We start from the raw sequence: 16,484 nt of genomic DNA, 5'->3' as shown, positions 1-16,484 counted from the left end.
TGGGTACATTTTCATATGCAACACTCTAAATATGAGTTCAGCGCAGATCACAATAATCCCTCCTTTTGGCCTAAAGGCCGTTCGCCAATGCAGCTGACACGCTGGTAATTCTGTGCAAAAGCTCAGCTCTCGATGTGTTTCTGATTAGTCGGGTGTGTTCCTCACCTCTTTTCCCCGCCATTCTGTCCTCTGTGGTAATCCAACACTCCCCAGCCAGGGGCAGGGCCTATAAAACTTCAGCCTGGTGACTGTAGCAATTATCTCATCCATGAGCGTCCCCCCCGGCCTGACGCCTGGACCTTCTTCTTGTGGCTCTCTGCCCAGTATTGGAGGTCAATGAGAGAATCCTGGCCATTATCTAATATGGATGGACTCGAGCCTCTCTCACACTGTGCTCCTATGGCCCAGCATATCATTTATTTTTCTCCTCCTTGCTTCTCTGCTAGTGTTTTTAATGCAGCACATTTGTTTACAAAAAAAGTACCTAGTGAAGTTGTTTGCAGACTTGGATTGTTTCTAAAATTGACAAAATTTTGCATTTTACCAATTTTCCACAAGATTTACAGTTTATTATTGTTGTTTGTACAGAGTCCAGGTATGTTGGCAGCAGTGGATGCCACAGTGCACAAGGCTGTGGGGGATCGCTTCAAGATTTCTGGCTTCCCAACCGTTAAGTATTTCGAGCAAGGTGAGGAGAAGTACACGCTGCCACAGCTCCGAAGCAAGGACAAGATTATCGAGTTCATGCACAAGTGAGTCACCCACTCTACAAGCAGCAGCCTAATCACTTCTTTACTTATGTCCAACAGTTGCTGCCTATGCAATGTCACTGCATTTAGACACAAAAGCAAACTCATGTACATTACAGTAATTTAGTCCTGACCTTAAACATTTTAGCTGCTCTTTTTTTTTTTTTTTTTTTTTTTTTTAAACCTTATTCCTGTATTATAAATTCATCTTTGGAAAGGGTCTGTGTGAGAAATAATGGACATCCAAGGACATGTGCTCAGTTGTGGCAATTACAGGCTCCATAAAAGCAATGTCTGTGACCAGAGGTCAGCAGACATCAGTTTATATAAGGATGATATAAAGTCTTAGTCAAAGTCTTTTCCCATTATAAAGCATGTATTCACATGTTATCACACACACACACACACACACACACACACACACACACACACATATATATATACACACACACACACACACACACACACACACACACACACACATATATATATATATATATATATATATATATATATATATATATATTTTTTTTTTTTTTTTTTTAAATAAAAAATAAACACTGGCTGTGCCGTTTCTATTGTCTCCAGTCCCCAGGCACCTCCTCCACCTGAGCAGTCTTGGGAGGACAAGCCATCAAGCGTCAGCCATCTTGGATTAGAGGATTTCCGAGAAGCACTGAAGAAGAAGAAACACGCTCTGGTCATGTTCTATGCCCCCTGTAAGAGTTTAATTCTGTAAACCGTAAACTCTACTTAACACCTCCGAACAAAGCAGCCTGGCACACAATGGTGCGGATTGACTCATCTGTACTTGGCACATACAATCCAATTTCCAAAAACTGTTGAAGTAATATGCATAGCTATTTTCATGAAAATGTTAAGTTGACAAAGTTGTTGCAACCAAGTTGGATCATAACCCTGCTCTGTTGGATTGGTGTGATCATATCCTGGATTTAAACCAGTGCACATACATAACTCAGAGCTTCCTGCCAAGCTCCTCACAGCATTTAAACCCCACCTAAGCCATGGGGAGACGGAGTAATGATTCAGATAACTGAGAATAGATTCATGCGAGTTACAAAAAAGAGAACGCATAACTTTTCCACTTTATATCTCAGAGTCCTCGGAAAACATGCAAAAGTATAATGAAGCTATGTAGTTAAGCTCTGAGAAAAAGCAGAAATGCCCCACAATTGTACAATTGTAGCTGCTCTGTTTAATATTTATTTGTACATTACCTGCATAGCACAAAGAATTAAGTGGGAAATCTAGCGCCAAATTGAGTTCAGGAGTTCAGGGAGAAAAAGGCAAAGCTAAATAGAGCTACATTCACCAGGTAGATATAAACCTACTCCAAATAAATCCTCAGTCAGTAAACAGATGATATCTGTTAACATATTAAACATAGCAAACTACAGAAATCCTTATACATCAAATGTTTGTTTTTAGCTTCATGTGTAGTGCGTGAGCTTGAGCTAAGTATCCAAAAAGCCAATTAAAGCTGCTTTAAAGGTCAAGACAAACAGGCAGTTCACAGATTCAGAAGACTAGTTTTTAAATTGAATCCATCTGTTTGGCACATATGGCAAACAGAAGTCAGACTTCAGTTTTAATTTCAGAATGTCTTGGGACAGTTTTTTTCAAATTACCCCCTAGTCTCACATTTGGCATAGACAGACTGTTTTTGTTTTTTTTGTTTTGTTTTGTTTTGTTTTTTTAATATAAAGAGAAAGGGTTCTGTCCCTTAACTTGTCTATGAAAATGATTTCTGAAAAACCACGGATGAAAAAAATATAGACGTCCTAACTTGCTGGATTATCCCTATGCACATAGACATACACATGCACCTCTGTCCTTGTTTTCTTGGCCCTTGTGTCTGATGGGGGGCTTCAAAGCCAGACGGGGTACAGCAGTCAGGCTGTTGCGTCTGTCAGGTTCTTTGGTGCTTCCTTCTACAAAGAGATGCTCCATATGCACATCAGGCAGTAACAACCTGCAACCCTCCCAACCCATCTGCACCCTGCTGGTGTGTTATCAGTGAGGGAGTGTGCATCTAATAGCATTTAATGTGATGCTGCTGCCTGCTATGACATTGAAGCTAGAGATGGTTTAGACAGAGGTTATTAGTTTCTAGCTTCAAATCTGCTTAACTGAAACAAAACAAACTAAAATTATATATATATATTTTTTTATATTTTTTCTTGGTCTTGCCAGTAATAACACTCACTGCCTCTGTGGTTATGAGAAAGATGAGTGAAACACTATAGAGGGTTAAGTGAGTGGAAGGCGACATTTTCAACAGCAGACCTGCCTTTTAGCTGCGTTTGAGCAGCATCGATGACAGAAGTCATGTGAGATGCAAAAGCTGAAATATTATTATACATTATCACATTCCACTGTTTGTCAGGCTGAGCAGTAACAAAGGCCTCTCTGCTCAGTCCGTTGTCCTATGTAAAGGAAAAACCATAAATTGCAACAGTACCTTTTTAAAGGTTTAAAGGCCATTTAATATTGCGGCTTAAAGGGTACTTCAGCAGGAAATGGTTTTCTGAGCTGTGCTGAATACAGGCTTAGGCAGGTAGCTTTGAAAAGGATGCTAATGTAACAGGACTCTTGTAGAGTTGTAATTGACTTGAAGGTGTATGCTTACGCTTGTGGGCATAGAAACACTTGATTATAACTGTGCCCACCACCGGTCAGTGCACTTGTAGCCTGTAAAATCCATTTACAGAGGGATCATTGTGTTAATGCTGTTAATGATTCGTGGAAACAATTTCTGTGATCTTGATTATAGCAAGTCCAGTGTCAACAACGCGCTAGTGAATATATTTAGTTCCCTTTTGACAATGCTTACGTTTATAAGATGAGATGTAGGTTTAATTATGTTGTGCCAACTTAAAGGCTTTAATCAAAGAACAAGTACACAGACACTGCTGTGCAGTGGCTCAAAAGTGTTCAGACTTCAGTTTTGATTTAATATTTATAAATATGCAATTTTCAATAATGAAAGCAATCCATGCTGTCTAAAACAAAAAGCAGTAACTATATCTAACCATTTAATGGAAGTCTTAATGCTGCAACATAGTATAATATATTACACCGTGTTACAAAATACAATCCTTGTGCACAGAAGGCAACTAGTCAATTTTGTGCAGTAAAGCACATCAAATCTTTTTAAAATCGTTCTGATAAACTGGAATGTTATCCGAGATCCAGGTCTCCTCGCCCAGCTTCAGTGTTGGTCCTTATTAATGCTCTTAGAGCTTAATTTTTAATGTTTCCATCCACTCACTGCTTTATCTTTCCCACTCACTGTTTTCCAACAGCGTTTCTTGCGTCAGAATTAGCACAGCTAAGCAAATAGGAAAACTGCTACATGTGGCTTGTTAGAAAAATACACTCCAATAATTCATATACTTTCTTAAAAATAATATTCTTTTGTGACATGCGGGTCAAGGGCTGACTGACCAGTCATTTAACACCAGCACAGCCCATGAAAGCTTTTATCCAGTCAGCCAATGACAATCTGTATCTTTCTTCTTGAAAAATGTATTTGTGACCGCAATATGGGTTATAGCCTCTTTTACCCTTTGTAACCGAAGAACTCAATTTCCAACGGTGGTAAAGACAGTTTAACTGTAATGACAAGTAGTCGGCACTTGACATTGGCAATAAAAGAAAAGGGGGAAAAAAACACCACCTACAGAAAGTCCAATTTCAAAATAAGTTTCAAAAGAAAAATATGTCAGCATAGAAAAAGGAAAGTTTGATTGTGAAAACACATCTTTTCCTCTTAATAATGTGTAGCTAGAATCTAAAAAAACTTTCTCTCACAAGTAGTAGATTCCATACAGGTCTGATGTTTAGTTAGAGCATCTAGTGACAAGTGGGCCTGTTGTCTGTAATTGTGATATGAGTTGCCTACAATATAAAGTGGTACTGTGTTTGTAAGTATTGACATGCAATAAATGGACGGCTGCTGGAGGAAAGAAAACTCCAGGGAGCTCGTATTTATGACAGCAATGAAGAGATTTACAGTCTCTTCTGACAAACGATTGAACCACCTTGACTGTTTGGTGTAAGCCTGTAAAAAGCCGGACGATAGCGACAGGGCCAAGTGCTTTATCAACATGTTTGAGGTTGGTTATATAATGTATTGTACTCATTTTGTTTATGTGTGAAAGTGTGAGTGCTAGTTGTATAAGCCTCTGCTTAGTTGAGGATATAAAGCTTGATGTGGTTGTATAAATGTGACTTGAACTGTAATAATGTCCCATCTGTGTGTTCTGCTCTCCAAGGGTGTCCACATTGTAAAAACGCTGTCCCCCACTTCACCACAGCAGCAGAGCTCTTCAGAGAGGACCGCAAGGTTAGTATGTTTTTTATTTTCCTTTTTCCCCCACACCTTCAGTTACACCATGCAACAGGGACGTTGCATCTGGCAAACTCAATCTGACTCTTAAAGCCACAATGCAAGTTTTCTAGCATTACCCACTGTTAGAGTTAGTAATAAGCATTAATGTAATGTGCAATGTTGGTGATGGAATTTGTTTAGCACTCTGTAGCTTTAAGAGCACAAAGCCGGTAAGAAATGAGAAACGTGTAGTCTTTGTTAAAAGTGAGAAAACACTTTGCAACAGTTTTTTTTTTCTTGCTTCATGCACTTAATGACACTGCCATACTCACACTATTCAATTCATGTGTTAATTGCATTAAAAAAAGTAAAATTAAAAAAAGTAATCCAGTTACAGTCAGCTTTCTTAAAAAGCTGATTTCTTAACAATCATGTAGAACCTGGTTTCCATAATTAGAGAACCCTGATTTCCTTGTGTATGTTTCTCTCAGAAAATGCAACAAAATGAAGGTTTCTAATCTTTATTTTAATAAGAGCACGTGGCCATTTTAAAATTTTATACTGGCCTGTTTAGTATAAATAATCCATCACAGCTTGCCTGTTTTTTTGGGTTTGTGTTATGAAAAGTAATCTGTTACTATCAGCCTATAGTTACAGTTATCTACAGTTCTCTTGGGTGAGATGTGGAAAATTTACATCTAGTGGCTGCAGTAAATATTACAGTCACCGCAAATGCATTTGCTGATTGAATTTACAATTGGCAGAATTTGTAGGTAGATGGATGGATGGATGGGTGACAAAACACGGTTTTTCTGTACCAAAACCAGTTGACATTATGGCACATAATATGACATAATCATGACCTACTGAGCCTACTAGCATATGGAGCAGGTCCATAACTATGGTGCTGATAAAAACAGATAATGGCCATTGAATGGCGTGATGACCCCCAAAGTAGTGGTCCAAGATAAGCAAGAGGTCGAGGGAAATTACTGCATGTATAAGAAGATCTATAGAAAGGTTATGTGTGAAATTGACTGTTATGTAATCAGCACTCCTTTTCTAACTTGTGTACAGAACAGAAGAAGCAGCAACTAGTTATTAGCACATTAGATATGTCCCACACTGAGGTGTTCCCCACCTTGATCAGTTATAATATTAGATATCTTAGATGCATTGCGACAAATTAAGCTTTTATCAGCGTGACCTCAATAGACCCTTCCAGCAAAGACCAAGTCACAAAGACACTCAGAGCCGTTTCTGTTGGCCTCGCCTGCTTCACAAACCACTTGTTTGTACTGGTCCCTCTGTTTCCTCACCATGTTAATCATCTCCAACAAAAACTATTTCTTATCAGGATGAACCACTTTCAAAATCATCTGCCTCCCAACTCCTGCCATTTCTCAAGCATGAATGACTGAGCCATCGCACACTTTGTACTAAGAGTAGTGAATGATACTTGGCACCCTCAGAATCCACACTTCACATTATTTCCATCTGGTCGCAGATACAGGAATTGTAAATGGGGTAGAGCTTGCTTTGGCACGTTTGTTTAGGCGTCCTATGGAAGAACAAACAACATCAATGACAGCCCATACATACACACATGGGTCTGGACTGGATGATGCTAAGACATGAACAGGAATGTGAGTGTCTGTTGTTGTTTGATTAGGTGTGTGTGGAGTGTGTGCAGGCTGTGAAAACAACTCTCCACTGGACAATCAAGGCTTATCTAATGTTAAATGTTGTATCATTTTTGCTAGAAGATACCTACAGTAAACAAAATCAATGTTTTTCAAATATTCGTAACTCAAAATTCAAAGTAAGTACATAATACAAGTAAGGTGCAAAGAAGCATAGCACCAGTTCTCCAACGTACACTTATAGGACACTAGGCCCGTAGGTCGATCTAAGCGTCCAGAAGAACGCGCCAATTGTGGCTGTTTCAGTTTCTTTTATCTCTTCATGGTCTCCCAGTGTTGAGAGCAGGGCTCCTAGGGGCTATACCATCTATTGCAGGACATGTTGTTCCTCTTATCACTAAAGATGTGTTTTTACGACCGGTTGTGTGGTTGGTGTCATTGTCATGCTGCAGGCCAAACACTTCCCCTGACGACATGGTGCGATGGAAAAGAATCGAAACCTCCAAAGCGCTTAAAACTTTAGCACAGTATTGTAGTAACTCTATGATAAGACCATCACATATTAGCCGTATTTGCAGCAAAGAATTCTGTCCACATCATCCCCAGTGTTTGTCTCAATGTCAGTTAGAAATTTGAGCACTTGGCTAAAGCCCACACAGTCTCATCAATTCTTTGCTAGACTTGGGACTTCTGGGTTCTTGCAGGCACAACATGACACACACACACACACACACACACACACATAATCATCTCTACTCCTTCTCCTTCCTTTTCCCTTAGGACTTGTATCCGGTCACTCTCCTACGCCTGCTTTTCCGTGTTAATAGCCTCTGACTGCAGGGCTCGATATTTCCAAACCTCCATAACTGAGTGACTCACATTGTCTCCCGATCTGTCTCTCTCAAACAGACTCTGTGGGTGTGTGTTTAGCAATACCCAGAGCTACAATTTATCATCTCAGAGTGACAGGTCACCTTTAAAAATACATGAAATTGCCTTTTGATTATAAAATCTCTCTGAGACGCTTGTTTAAATGCACGTTGTTCCGATAGTGTTAAGCAGCCTACTTCGATCATTTGTTTGGAATTTTTCACAATCATTGTCAGATGGTATGAGATAGTGACGTGTCCTCAACTTCTCCATTTTTCTGAGGCAATCTTTTGCAACACTTCTCTTAACATTAAACCAAAGCAGATGAGCTGGAAACATTTTTGTACAAGTATTGCCCCTCAGCTACACCTTAAGCAACATGTACATGCTGTTGTTGATTTCTTCATTCTTAGACCAAATACTAAAATGCATACAACCCACAATCAGTAGAAAAGTTGCAGCATGTCCTCCACAATATAAAAAGTGTGTTCTTTTTGCAGCATAGGAAGAACACATAGTTGGAACACAGGCTATAAAAACTCTCACACACTGGGACACCGATTGGTTGAACAAATGTAATCTTTGATACTAAATATATGTGTAATGAAAAACAAACTACTATGACTCAACCACATAATGGAAGAACAATATTGACTTTGTCTTTTAAGAGAAGAGTTAGGAGAGTTGTTTTTTAATCCAGTACCTAGTGGCCGCAACAGCTGAAGGCCTTTTGGCATGACTTCACCTCTCAGCTGTGGTGCTTGGACCCAAGCTGAAATCTCCACAGGCTGCTTAACCAGGGGAGCTTCTTATCTATGAAGGTCATATTAATGCACAACTTTATGATCTCTACCATCTCGCTGTCCCTCCAGTTAAAGTGTGTAGTTGTTTGAACAAGAGCAAATCTGAGAATTGCGCATGTGTTTACTTGGCAATCCTTTCTATTTATTAAGCGGAGCCCCAGAGTATCGCACGAGGCCAGTGTTGATCACAGTCTATTAGCTGCCCTTGCCTCATTTACCAAAGACAAACACAAGCTTAGCTCTGGCTTTGAAGATGCAAACAATTAAAACTCCACTTTCTGTGCTGTATGACACCAGGGGAGCTGTGCACAGGGTTTGTTCTGAGCTGTTTGTCTTTTCCCCAAATTCCACTCAATGGCAGCATTAAAGGTGAACATTGGCAGGAACTGTATAATGAGAACACAGTTTCAGGCATTTAATATTGTGCATGTAGCAATATGGTCTTTATACCTGTAGTTTGTTGTTTTTTTTAACAGAATGCCACTACACAGTGCACACAGAAAGCAGATCATACTAAGATGATTTGCAGCTGAGTGTGAAGCAGCAGGCATGATGAGAGCAACTTCAAGTCTGAGGGCATGGTTATCTACTGAAATATGGTGCATTGCACTACTGTGATCAACAAGTAGCTACCTCAAGTTCAGTTGTAGTTCAGATACAACTGAAATGTGGTTCCTCTGTAAGGTGGCTGTGCTCAGAGATGGGGTTCAGTGCTCAGACATCCAGACAGGTCTCTGGGTAGAGCCAACCGCTGCTCCTTTGTGTCAAAAGGACAGGAGACCCCAGGTTCAACCTAGAACAGAATAGGAAGATTATATCCTGTGACATTCAGAAACACTCCAGATAAAAGTTAACTTCAGTGTTCCTTAGTGGACTTGTGTCTCACACTGTCCTAACTAAGAGTTTAAATAAAAAAAGAATTTTCGATTAGAAACGGTATCTCTTTATGATCTGGCGTTCTGTGTTCCTCATAACACATAGTAAAAAGATCCTGCCATTATTTAGGATGCCCGAATAACAGACTATTGGGACATAAATATACCTTCATAAGCCATTTCTCGCTCACTGATGGGCGAAGGACACTTTTCCTTCCCTGTTCTGCTTTTGTGTTCATGTAAGAATATGTTGGCCGATATACTGATTTTCAACAGTATTTGAGTATTTGCATTTGCATAAGAAAGCATAAATAATTGCCACTTGTACTTTGTAATTAGGACACGAAGTTTGGAGTGTCACGTCATGGCAGAATGGGCAAAGTGTCTAATATGTTTTCCTTTTGCAGCATATCTGTTGTTTCCACATTCAGCATGGGCAGACGTGTTGGACGAGAAGCGATTATTTGATGGTGACAAGTTCAATGTGCAGCATTCAGCACCCTGAAAGAGGGTGACATTTCAGCTGTCCAAAAGGACACGCTGAGTGAGCCGTGTATCCATGAGGCGGCATTTACGCCTCATTGGGGCGGCTTGTCACAAATCGCTGCAGCAGCCTCGCAACATAAATCTCCCTTGTTGTTTATATGTAGGAGTGATTGTGGTGGGTTTTTTTTATTATTATTATTATTATTTTTTTTTTTTTTTTTTTTTTTTTTTTTGCCACCACCCATTTCAAACAGTTTTGGTTATAAGAAAAGTGTTGTAAATCTAAAAATGGAATAGTGTTATAAACCTATATGAGAAGCATTATCATAAATGCCCATTTTAAGCCTGTATATTATGGGTTTTCTATGTTGTCTTGTAACATTCTGTGTGTACTTTTTATACTATTGATTTACCAATATAAGTTTATTTGCTCTCACTATGAGAGCAAATAAGCACTGTGTGTTTAAAAATACCCAAACAATAAAGATGTTGGTTGTAAATTAAAAAATGTTTTTATAGAACAGTAAACCAGGCAAATATAGTAATATAACATGAGCCAAATCCTATTTAAACGGGGATGTTTTGAGAAACGTATTCTGTGTGTGTTCTGTGTCTGGACGGGTCGGTTGGATTAGGAAGTGTAATGATGATATCATATGCATCACATGGTTGCCTTTTGAAGTGTTGTTAAGGAAAGATGGTTGTTAACAATTAAGTTCTTCTATTGGAGCGAACAGACTTAGTCATGAAGTACAGAGGGTGGTAGTGGAAAGTTGAGTGTGTAGCTGTGGAAGTACATGGTTTCTTACTGTGTTCTGTGGAATGTGTTCGGTGGAAATTTTGATTATGTCAACGTTTTCTGTGGAATTATGGTTAATCAAAGAATTTATTAAATGTTCAGTGTATTGTATCATACTATGACCTCTGTTTTTAAACACATGAAAGTTTTCATCTGGTAACTTTTTTCACAAACATGAATTGAAGCAGGCTGTGTATAGAGCACATATAGTGCATGTAGGGAAGTATGTTAATATGCTAACTATACTGTATTATTGACAAATGAACCTTTTTAAAGTTTCATTGATAGTGTTGCATTATACTTTGTTTCCTGGTCTATGTTCTCCTTCAGATTGTGTATGCAGCTGTTGATTGTACCAAAGAACAAAACCACGAGCTTTGTAAGCAGGAAGGAGTGGAGGGCTACCCAACGTTCAACTACTACAACTACGGCAAGTTTGTGGAAAAATACAACGGCGATCGAGGGGTAAGTTGTGCCACACATCTCTCCCGTTCTCATAGTATTTACTTATGTCATGGAGAGTGTACAGTTTTGCTAAAAATGGACAAAATTACAATTAAACCAAAACAATTTAAATTTCCAATAATTATGAAAGTGCCTATGCACACTGCTGGAGTAGGGAATCGGACAGGAAATGGAATATTTGAGGGATAATGGAAGGGATTTTTTTGTCACACAAAAACACTTAATGGATTCTTTTGTATACTAGGTACTCTATCAAAAAGTCACATGAGCTACTCCACTTCATTCTGCTTAAAGACAGACCAGTTTCGTGTGTCTGGTTAACCTTCCTAAAAACAAATACCGATACCTGAGCCATGTGGATTTGACATTGTGTGCTTTAATACACACTGGTATTTTTTTTAAGAACCCCAATATTCTACTTTACGAACCTGCCAAAGTACTCGCAGTTTTAGGGAGCAGGTACTGTATTATATATAAGTTACTCCAATTTACTTTTGCATGTAAGCACCATTGTGCTCATTTCTCAAATTGAGTTGTACATTGTAGAACAAGAAAATCCCTAAACCATTTCATCCTAAACTAATAAGAGAACTCATTTGGTACAGAAATGAGTCAGTTTGATATGAACATAAATATTAACACTAATGATTTTACTATCTGTGCATAAAGGCACATGTTTTTTCTAGAACTATTGGATTTTCTTTTCATATTATTGAACTGTACATTGTGTCATTAAGTTAAAGACGGTGGGTGTTAATTTTGGAAAGGGCAAAGCAGACAAAATTATTTGCATTCAGTGTTGTTGGCCCAAGTTGAGATATGGTTTATTAAATAAAGTCTTGAAAAGGGCATTTTAAGATTCACAAATTAGTTGAAGTTGATAAATTCTAACTAAAACTGGTGCTTTAGTGACTCTGTCCCTCTGTCCACAGGAGGCGGGTTTCACAGGTTTCATGCGCAGTCTAAGGGGACGTGACCAGGAAAAAGTAGTGAAAAGGAAGGAGGAGCTCTGAGGGCAGCATGCAGCAGGGAGGGGGCGTTGCACTGCACAGTTTGTCATTGCACTGTGACCCTTGACCCTGAGAAGGGCCCTATCAACACTGATGGTAGGGGGACTTGATGACCTCAGTAAAAGGCTATTTTTTATAACGTGGTGATAATGTTTGTAATAATACCAACAGAGTACCTACAGTCAGACCAACCACTTGAGACTTCTTTTTTCACGGATGTTCTGATGGGCAGGAAATACATGGACACTTTTTTTTTTTTTTTTTTTCCCCCCCAAACACTGTGACTGCATATGTGAACAGCTACACCCTATACTCTATCTATGCAATACTTAACCCTGCTTAGCCCTGTGGGGTCTGTGTGGCTACCTGACACCCATGGTGTTGGTGAGCATAATTAGATAAAGATGGAGGCTGCACTCTCCGTCAGTCCATGGGCTTCCCAATTCAATCTCAAACACCTGCTCTGTCTCAAGAAGACACCCATTATTGACATACAGCTGTTGGTTCCAGTATTTTTGTACTGAATCCTCATGTCACAAGTCCAGAACCATCTGGAATATTGCTGGATTATCCTCACTGATTTGATATATAATTTTATCTTTTTAAAAAATGCCCAAAGCTTGTACAGCAAAAAATGTGATGTGCTACTGTACGTAATCAATTACTGTAGCAATGTGAACTAGGTGAAGTTATGACCAAAGGGGCAATATTCTGTATGGTTCCAGACTTTTGTGATTAGTTTTGCTTTTGGAAATAACTTGTACATTTTTGTTTGCTCAAAACTGTGGCCTTAACGATGTAAAAAGGAAAAAAACAAAAAAAAAAGTTCAATTTGCAGTTCCCTCAAGTAAATCATGGACCAGTGCAGGTCAAGGAAGAATAAAAAAACAAAAAACATGAAATGCCAAATATTATTGCGCATTGCCCTTGACATTTTCATGCTCCATAAGTTCCAAATATTATCAATATTCACAGCTATACTGATGTTTTACGTCTTGTACCTCCTGCGTTCTTTCAGAACGGGTTTTTATCAATAATTTAAAAAGGTAGTGCTCATTTACATACGCATGGGAGATGCTCACGTACAGTACAGTGACTAAATATTGCATGTTGATCATAAAATGTATAAACCATTAATATTCCCTTCATTCACTGAAGTAATCATGGATTCCACTCAATACCCCACCAACTGCTCTGCATGCACACATTGTTCAGGGAGATGCTGTAATAATTCAGACATCTGGTTTATACCGTGGGCATTCAGGGTTTTGTTCAAGGGTACCCAGTCTGTTTAATGCCTATGTGCTTCTGCCACTTTGTGCTATAGTGAACACCAGGGAGCCAGGAACAAAATGAAAGCACTCTGACCAGTTTTGTCTTCAACTGTATCTGCCTGCCATGCTCAGCTTAACTTGGCTTGGGCAGTGCTCTCCCATGCTTTGCATCAAACTCTAAGTGATGACTTCACAATACATTCAAGGGGTAATAAAGTATTAAATAGGTGAAGTTCGTCCCACATCTAGCAGCATAACAGCATCATCCATTCGGGGCCATCATCATTACCTCTGTGGCAATTTCTTTTTTTATGCAATGTGTTTTCCATTCCCACGCTTCATCCACTATAAATATTTAAAGGCTTATCTGTAGCTGAACTTGTGTTTTATTATTCAACACTTTATTTCATTATGAATACAGTTCTCAGGGATAGCGAAACACAATTAAAGGGAACTTGTTTGTTTGTAATTTTGCATTCCAGCTGAATACTTTTGAGCCCTTACAGGTCACCAAATTAATTGTTTACATTTGTATCCCATGAAAAAGAAGATTGAATTGTTATTTTCCTCTGCTACATTATGAAATCCTGTATTATCAGTAGATCTTACTGAACCATTTCTTATCAAATACATTGTGATTCCTAATGGACTAATTACTAGTGAAATGGTCTTAGATGTTCTGGCTGGCACCAAACACTTTTTGTGTTCAGTGTTAAATGTGACTATTAACATTTCATGGTATGCAAGAGCATTTTGCTTTACACAGTTACTGTTGTCATATTGCTGTAATTAAGTGTTTATTCTCCTCCTGAGGGGAAAATGTACCATTGATTAGTATGTCCATTTGTTTTCTTTAGATAGCTCCATAGTGACATCACACATTTGATAAATAATAGAATGACCACCTCTGTCCTATCCCAAAGGTATCCATGTTGTGTGGGAATTTGTCACACTTATGCCAAGAAGTCATTGTTGCCTTCGTTGATTTTTCTGTGCCCAGCCGAATGTATAGTTCTGCCCCTCACAATAAGGACCTTGCGAGATAGAAAAACTAAATAAAGTCAAACCTTTACAGAACAACAATTGTTTTTACACCTGCCGTGCTTCTATAATTATAACAAAGTGTTTCATTTAATCAGTTTTATGCCACATTATGGGTGTGGCATTAGAGGGACAGCAATTTTTATTTCGTCCTCCATTTTGTTGGATTACGATGCTGATTGCTGCACACATACATGGCATACTTTAGAATAAAATGGGACCAAAGAACAACAATTTAAATGGTGCTCAAGGTAAGAAAAATAAATAACCAGCTAAACACTTTGCCGTTATTCTCTGTTACCATGCTGATGTCAACTTTCAATTGTTAAATTAAAAATGGATCCTTGAAACAGTGTATGCTGTAAGGTAATTACAATAAGCTCCATTTTACCAGGTCAGCCTCAAAGTGATAAACACGTGGGCATAATTAATTATATCCCAATACTTATTCTGATAAGTTATGCAAATTTTGCAAACCTACAAAATTACTATTACTTTTGGTATTTTAGATATTGTTTGAGGTAGTAGTTTTACTTAAGTAACACTTTTAATGCAGGATCTTTACTTATAATACAGTATTTATACACAGTGGCAATGAACATTATCAACTATTTCTTCAACCACCGCTAGTAAAACCAAATATTAAAAAAGAAAAGTCACTACTACTGGTGAGTCTTGTATTCATATACCATACTATAACCAGTTTTCTGAATAATGAGTCTCTTCTTGAGTTAAGTGTTTTTGTTAAAATTAAATTAAATAGTATAGTAAATATAGTTTATGTAAATAGGGAGACAGATGATGCCCAGAGTATGAGAATGTGTTTAAAATTGTTTTAAAATACACCAAAAGTGCTAGAATATAGTGTTGTCACAATAAAATTAATAGAAGTTGACCTTGTTATGTTGCTGAGTGAAAGCAGTTTTTGCTTCCATTTATCTTGGCATTCTTCTCAGTTCTGCGTCTCAGAAGGAAAGCAAATGGACCACAAGCAGCACTCAGCAGATGTGACACTGATGGCTTTATAATGAGAAATGGCTGGAAAATGGCCCTGGACACAAAAGTGACCCCACTCGTAAGAAAATAGTTGTCAGAGCTCTGACAGTCTGAACTTCTGCATTTCCACAAAGTCAAGCAAGTAAAGTAGCCCACAATTACTTTTAGAATCAAGGTCCTGAGAACCCTGTTTGCAGTCAAGTCCTCACAACTTCTTCCACCTCGAGGCTAAGCCAAGGAGTGACTTTGAGGCTGAAGTTTCTTGTGTTCAGTGTTTGCAGTCTACAGGTCATGAAGGTCTGCTTAGATAAAAACACTGTTTTTAGGATGCATGCAGGGTTGAGCTGTAGCCGGCTGATTAATGCCTGTGAGCACAAGCAGAAATACCCTCTCAATCCCAATTTCACTTTAGAGGATTTTCAAAGGGGTGGGGCAATTTCCATGCCTGGTAGCTTTGCTTCATTGGTTCTTTGAATTTTCCTGGAGGGGAAGGACAAGCATTTTAACCTGTGCAAAATGAGCATTAGAAATGGAGGGCATGGGGTTGTTATTACAAAGTCAAGGTCTGCTCGAATTCAAGTACCCTTAACAGAAGCCATTTTCCCTTTATGGATAATTGTGTTTTGGGCTGTTCAGAATTTTATCTCTGTGACGTCAGGCTGCACTGGGATGCAATTTACCTTCCTGTCCTCTACATCACCTTTGCTTCTGTTTGTCACACTTATGTTCCCCTTTTAATGAAGCCAACACATAACCCCTTGTTCTTTCAAATGCGTGGTTAAAAAGAAACTTCTTGTTGTGGGGTTTTGTCTGTATCAGAGGTCCAATTTTAGTTTGAGCCTTTCAAAGGTGTGATGGGTCATATAGTTGAAGATGGAAAGAACCACAGAGTCAGTGGTCGACTCCCGGTACCACTTCGCCACATGTCAAGTGTCACTGGAAAAGACACTTGGGAAAACCCCAAGTTGGCTGTAGTGTGGATAAAAGTGCCTCTCTTACGAATGATTGCCAATTGTCCACCCATCTTACCAGTTAATAGCTTCACCAGTGACAATTTGGAAGCAAAACTACAATTCAATTGATACACAATAGTTAACTTCAAGCTATTAATATAAAAGT

General features: G+C 38.7%; 1 protein-coding gene across 1 annotated transcript in view; it reads left to right on the top strand.

Annotated features, from left to right (window-relative positions):
• The window catches only part of pdia5 (protein disulfide isomerase family A, member 5), a 51,261-nt gene extending 35,997 nt beyond the window's left edge, over positions 1–15,264 (top strand). The window contains exons 13-17 of the mRNA XM_067516100.1: positions 589–752; positions 1,338–1,468; positions 5,048–5,118; positions 10,910–11,044; positions 11,977–15,264. Coding sequence (XP_067372201.1) covers positions 589–752; positions 1,338–1,468; positions 5,048–5,118; positions 10,910–11,044; positions 11,977–12,057 — 582 coding nt within the window. The 3' untranslated portion in view covers positions 12,058–15,264. The remainder of the gene's footprint in view (positions 1–588; positions 753–1,337; positions 1,469–5,047; positions 5,119–10,909; positions 11,045–11,976) is intronic.
• Positions 15,265–16,484: the final 1,220 nt, after the last annotated feature.

Source organism: Channa argus, chromosome 9 (assembly GCF_033026475.1).
Source record: "Channa argus isolate prfri chromosome 9, Channa argus male v1.0, whole genome shotgun sequence".
Lineage (NCBI taxonomy): Eukaryota > Metazoa > Chordata > Actinopteri > Anabantiformes > Channidae > Channa > Channa argus.
This window is presented reverse-complemented; position numbering and strand designations above follow the sequence as displayed.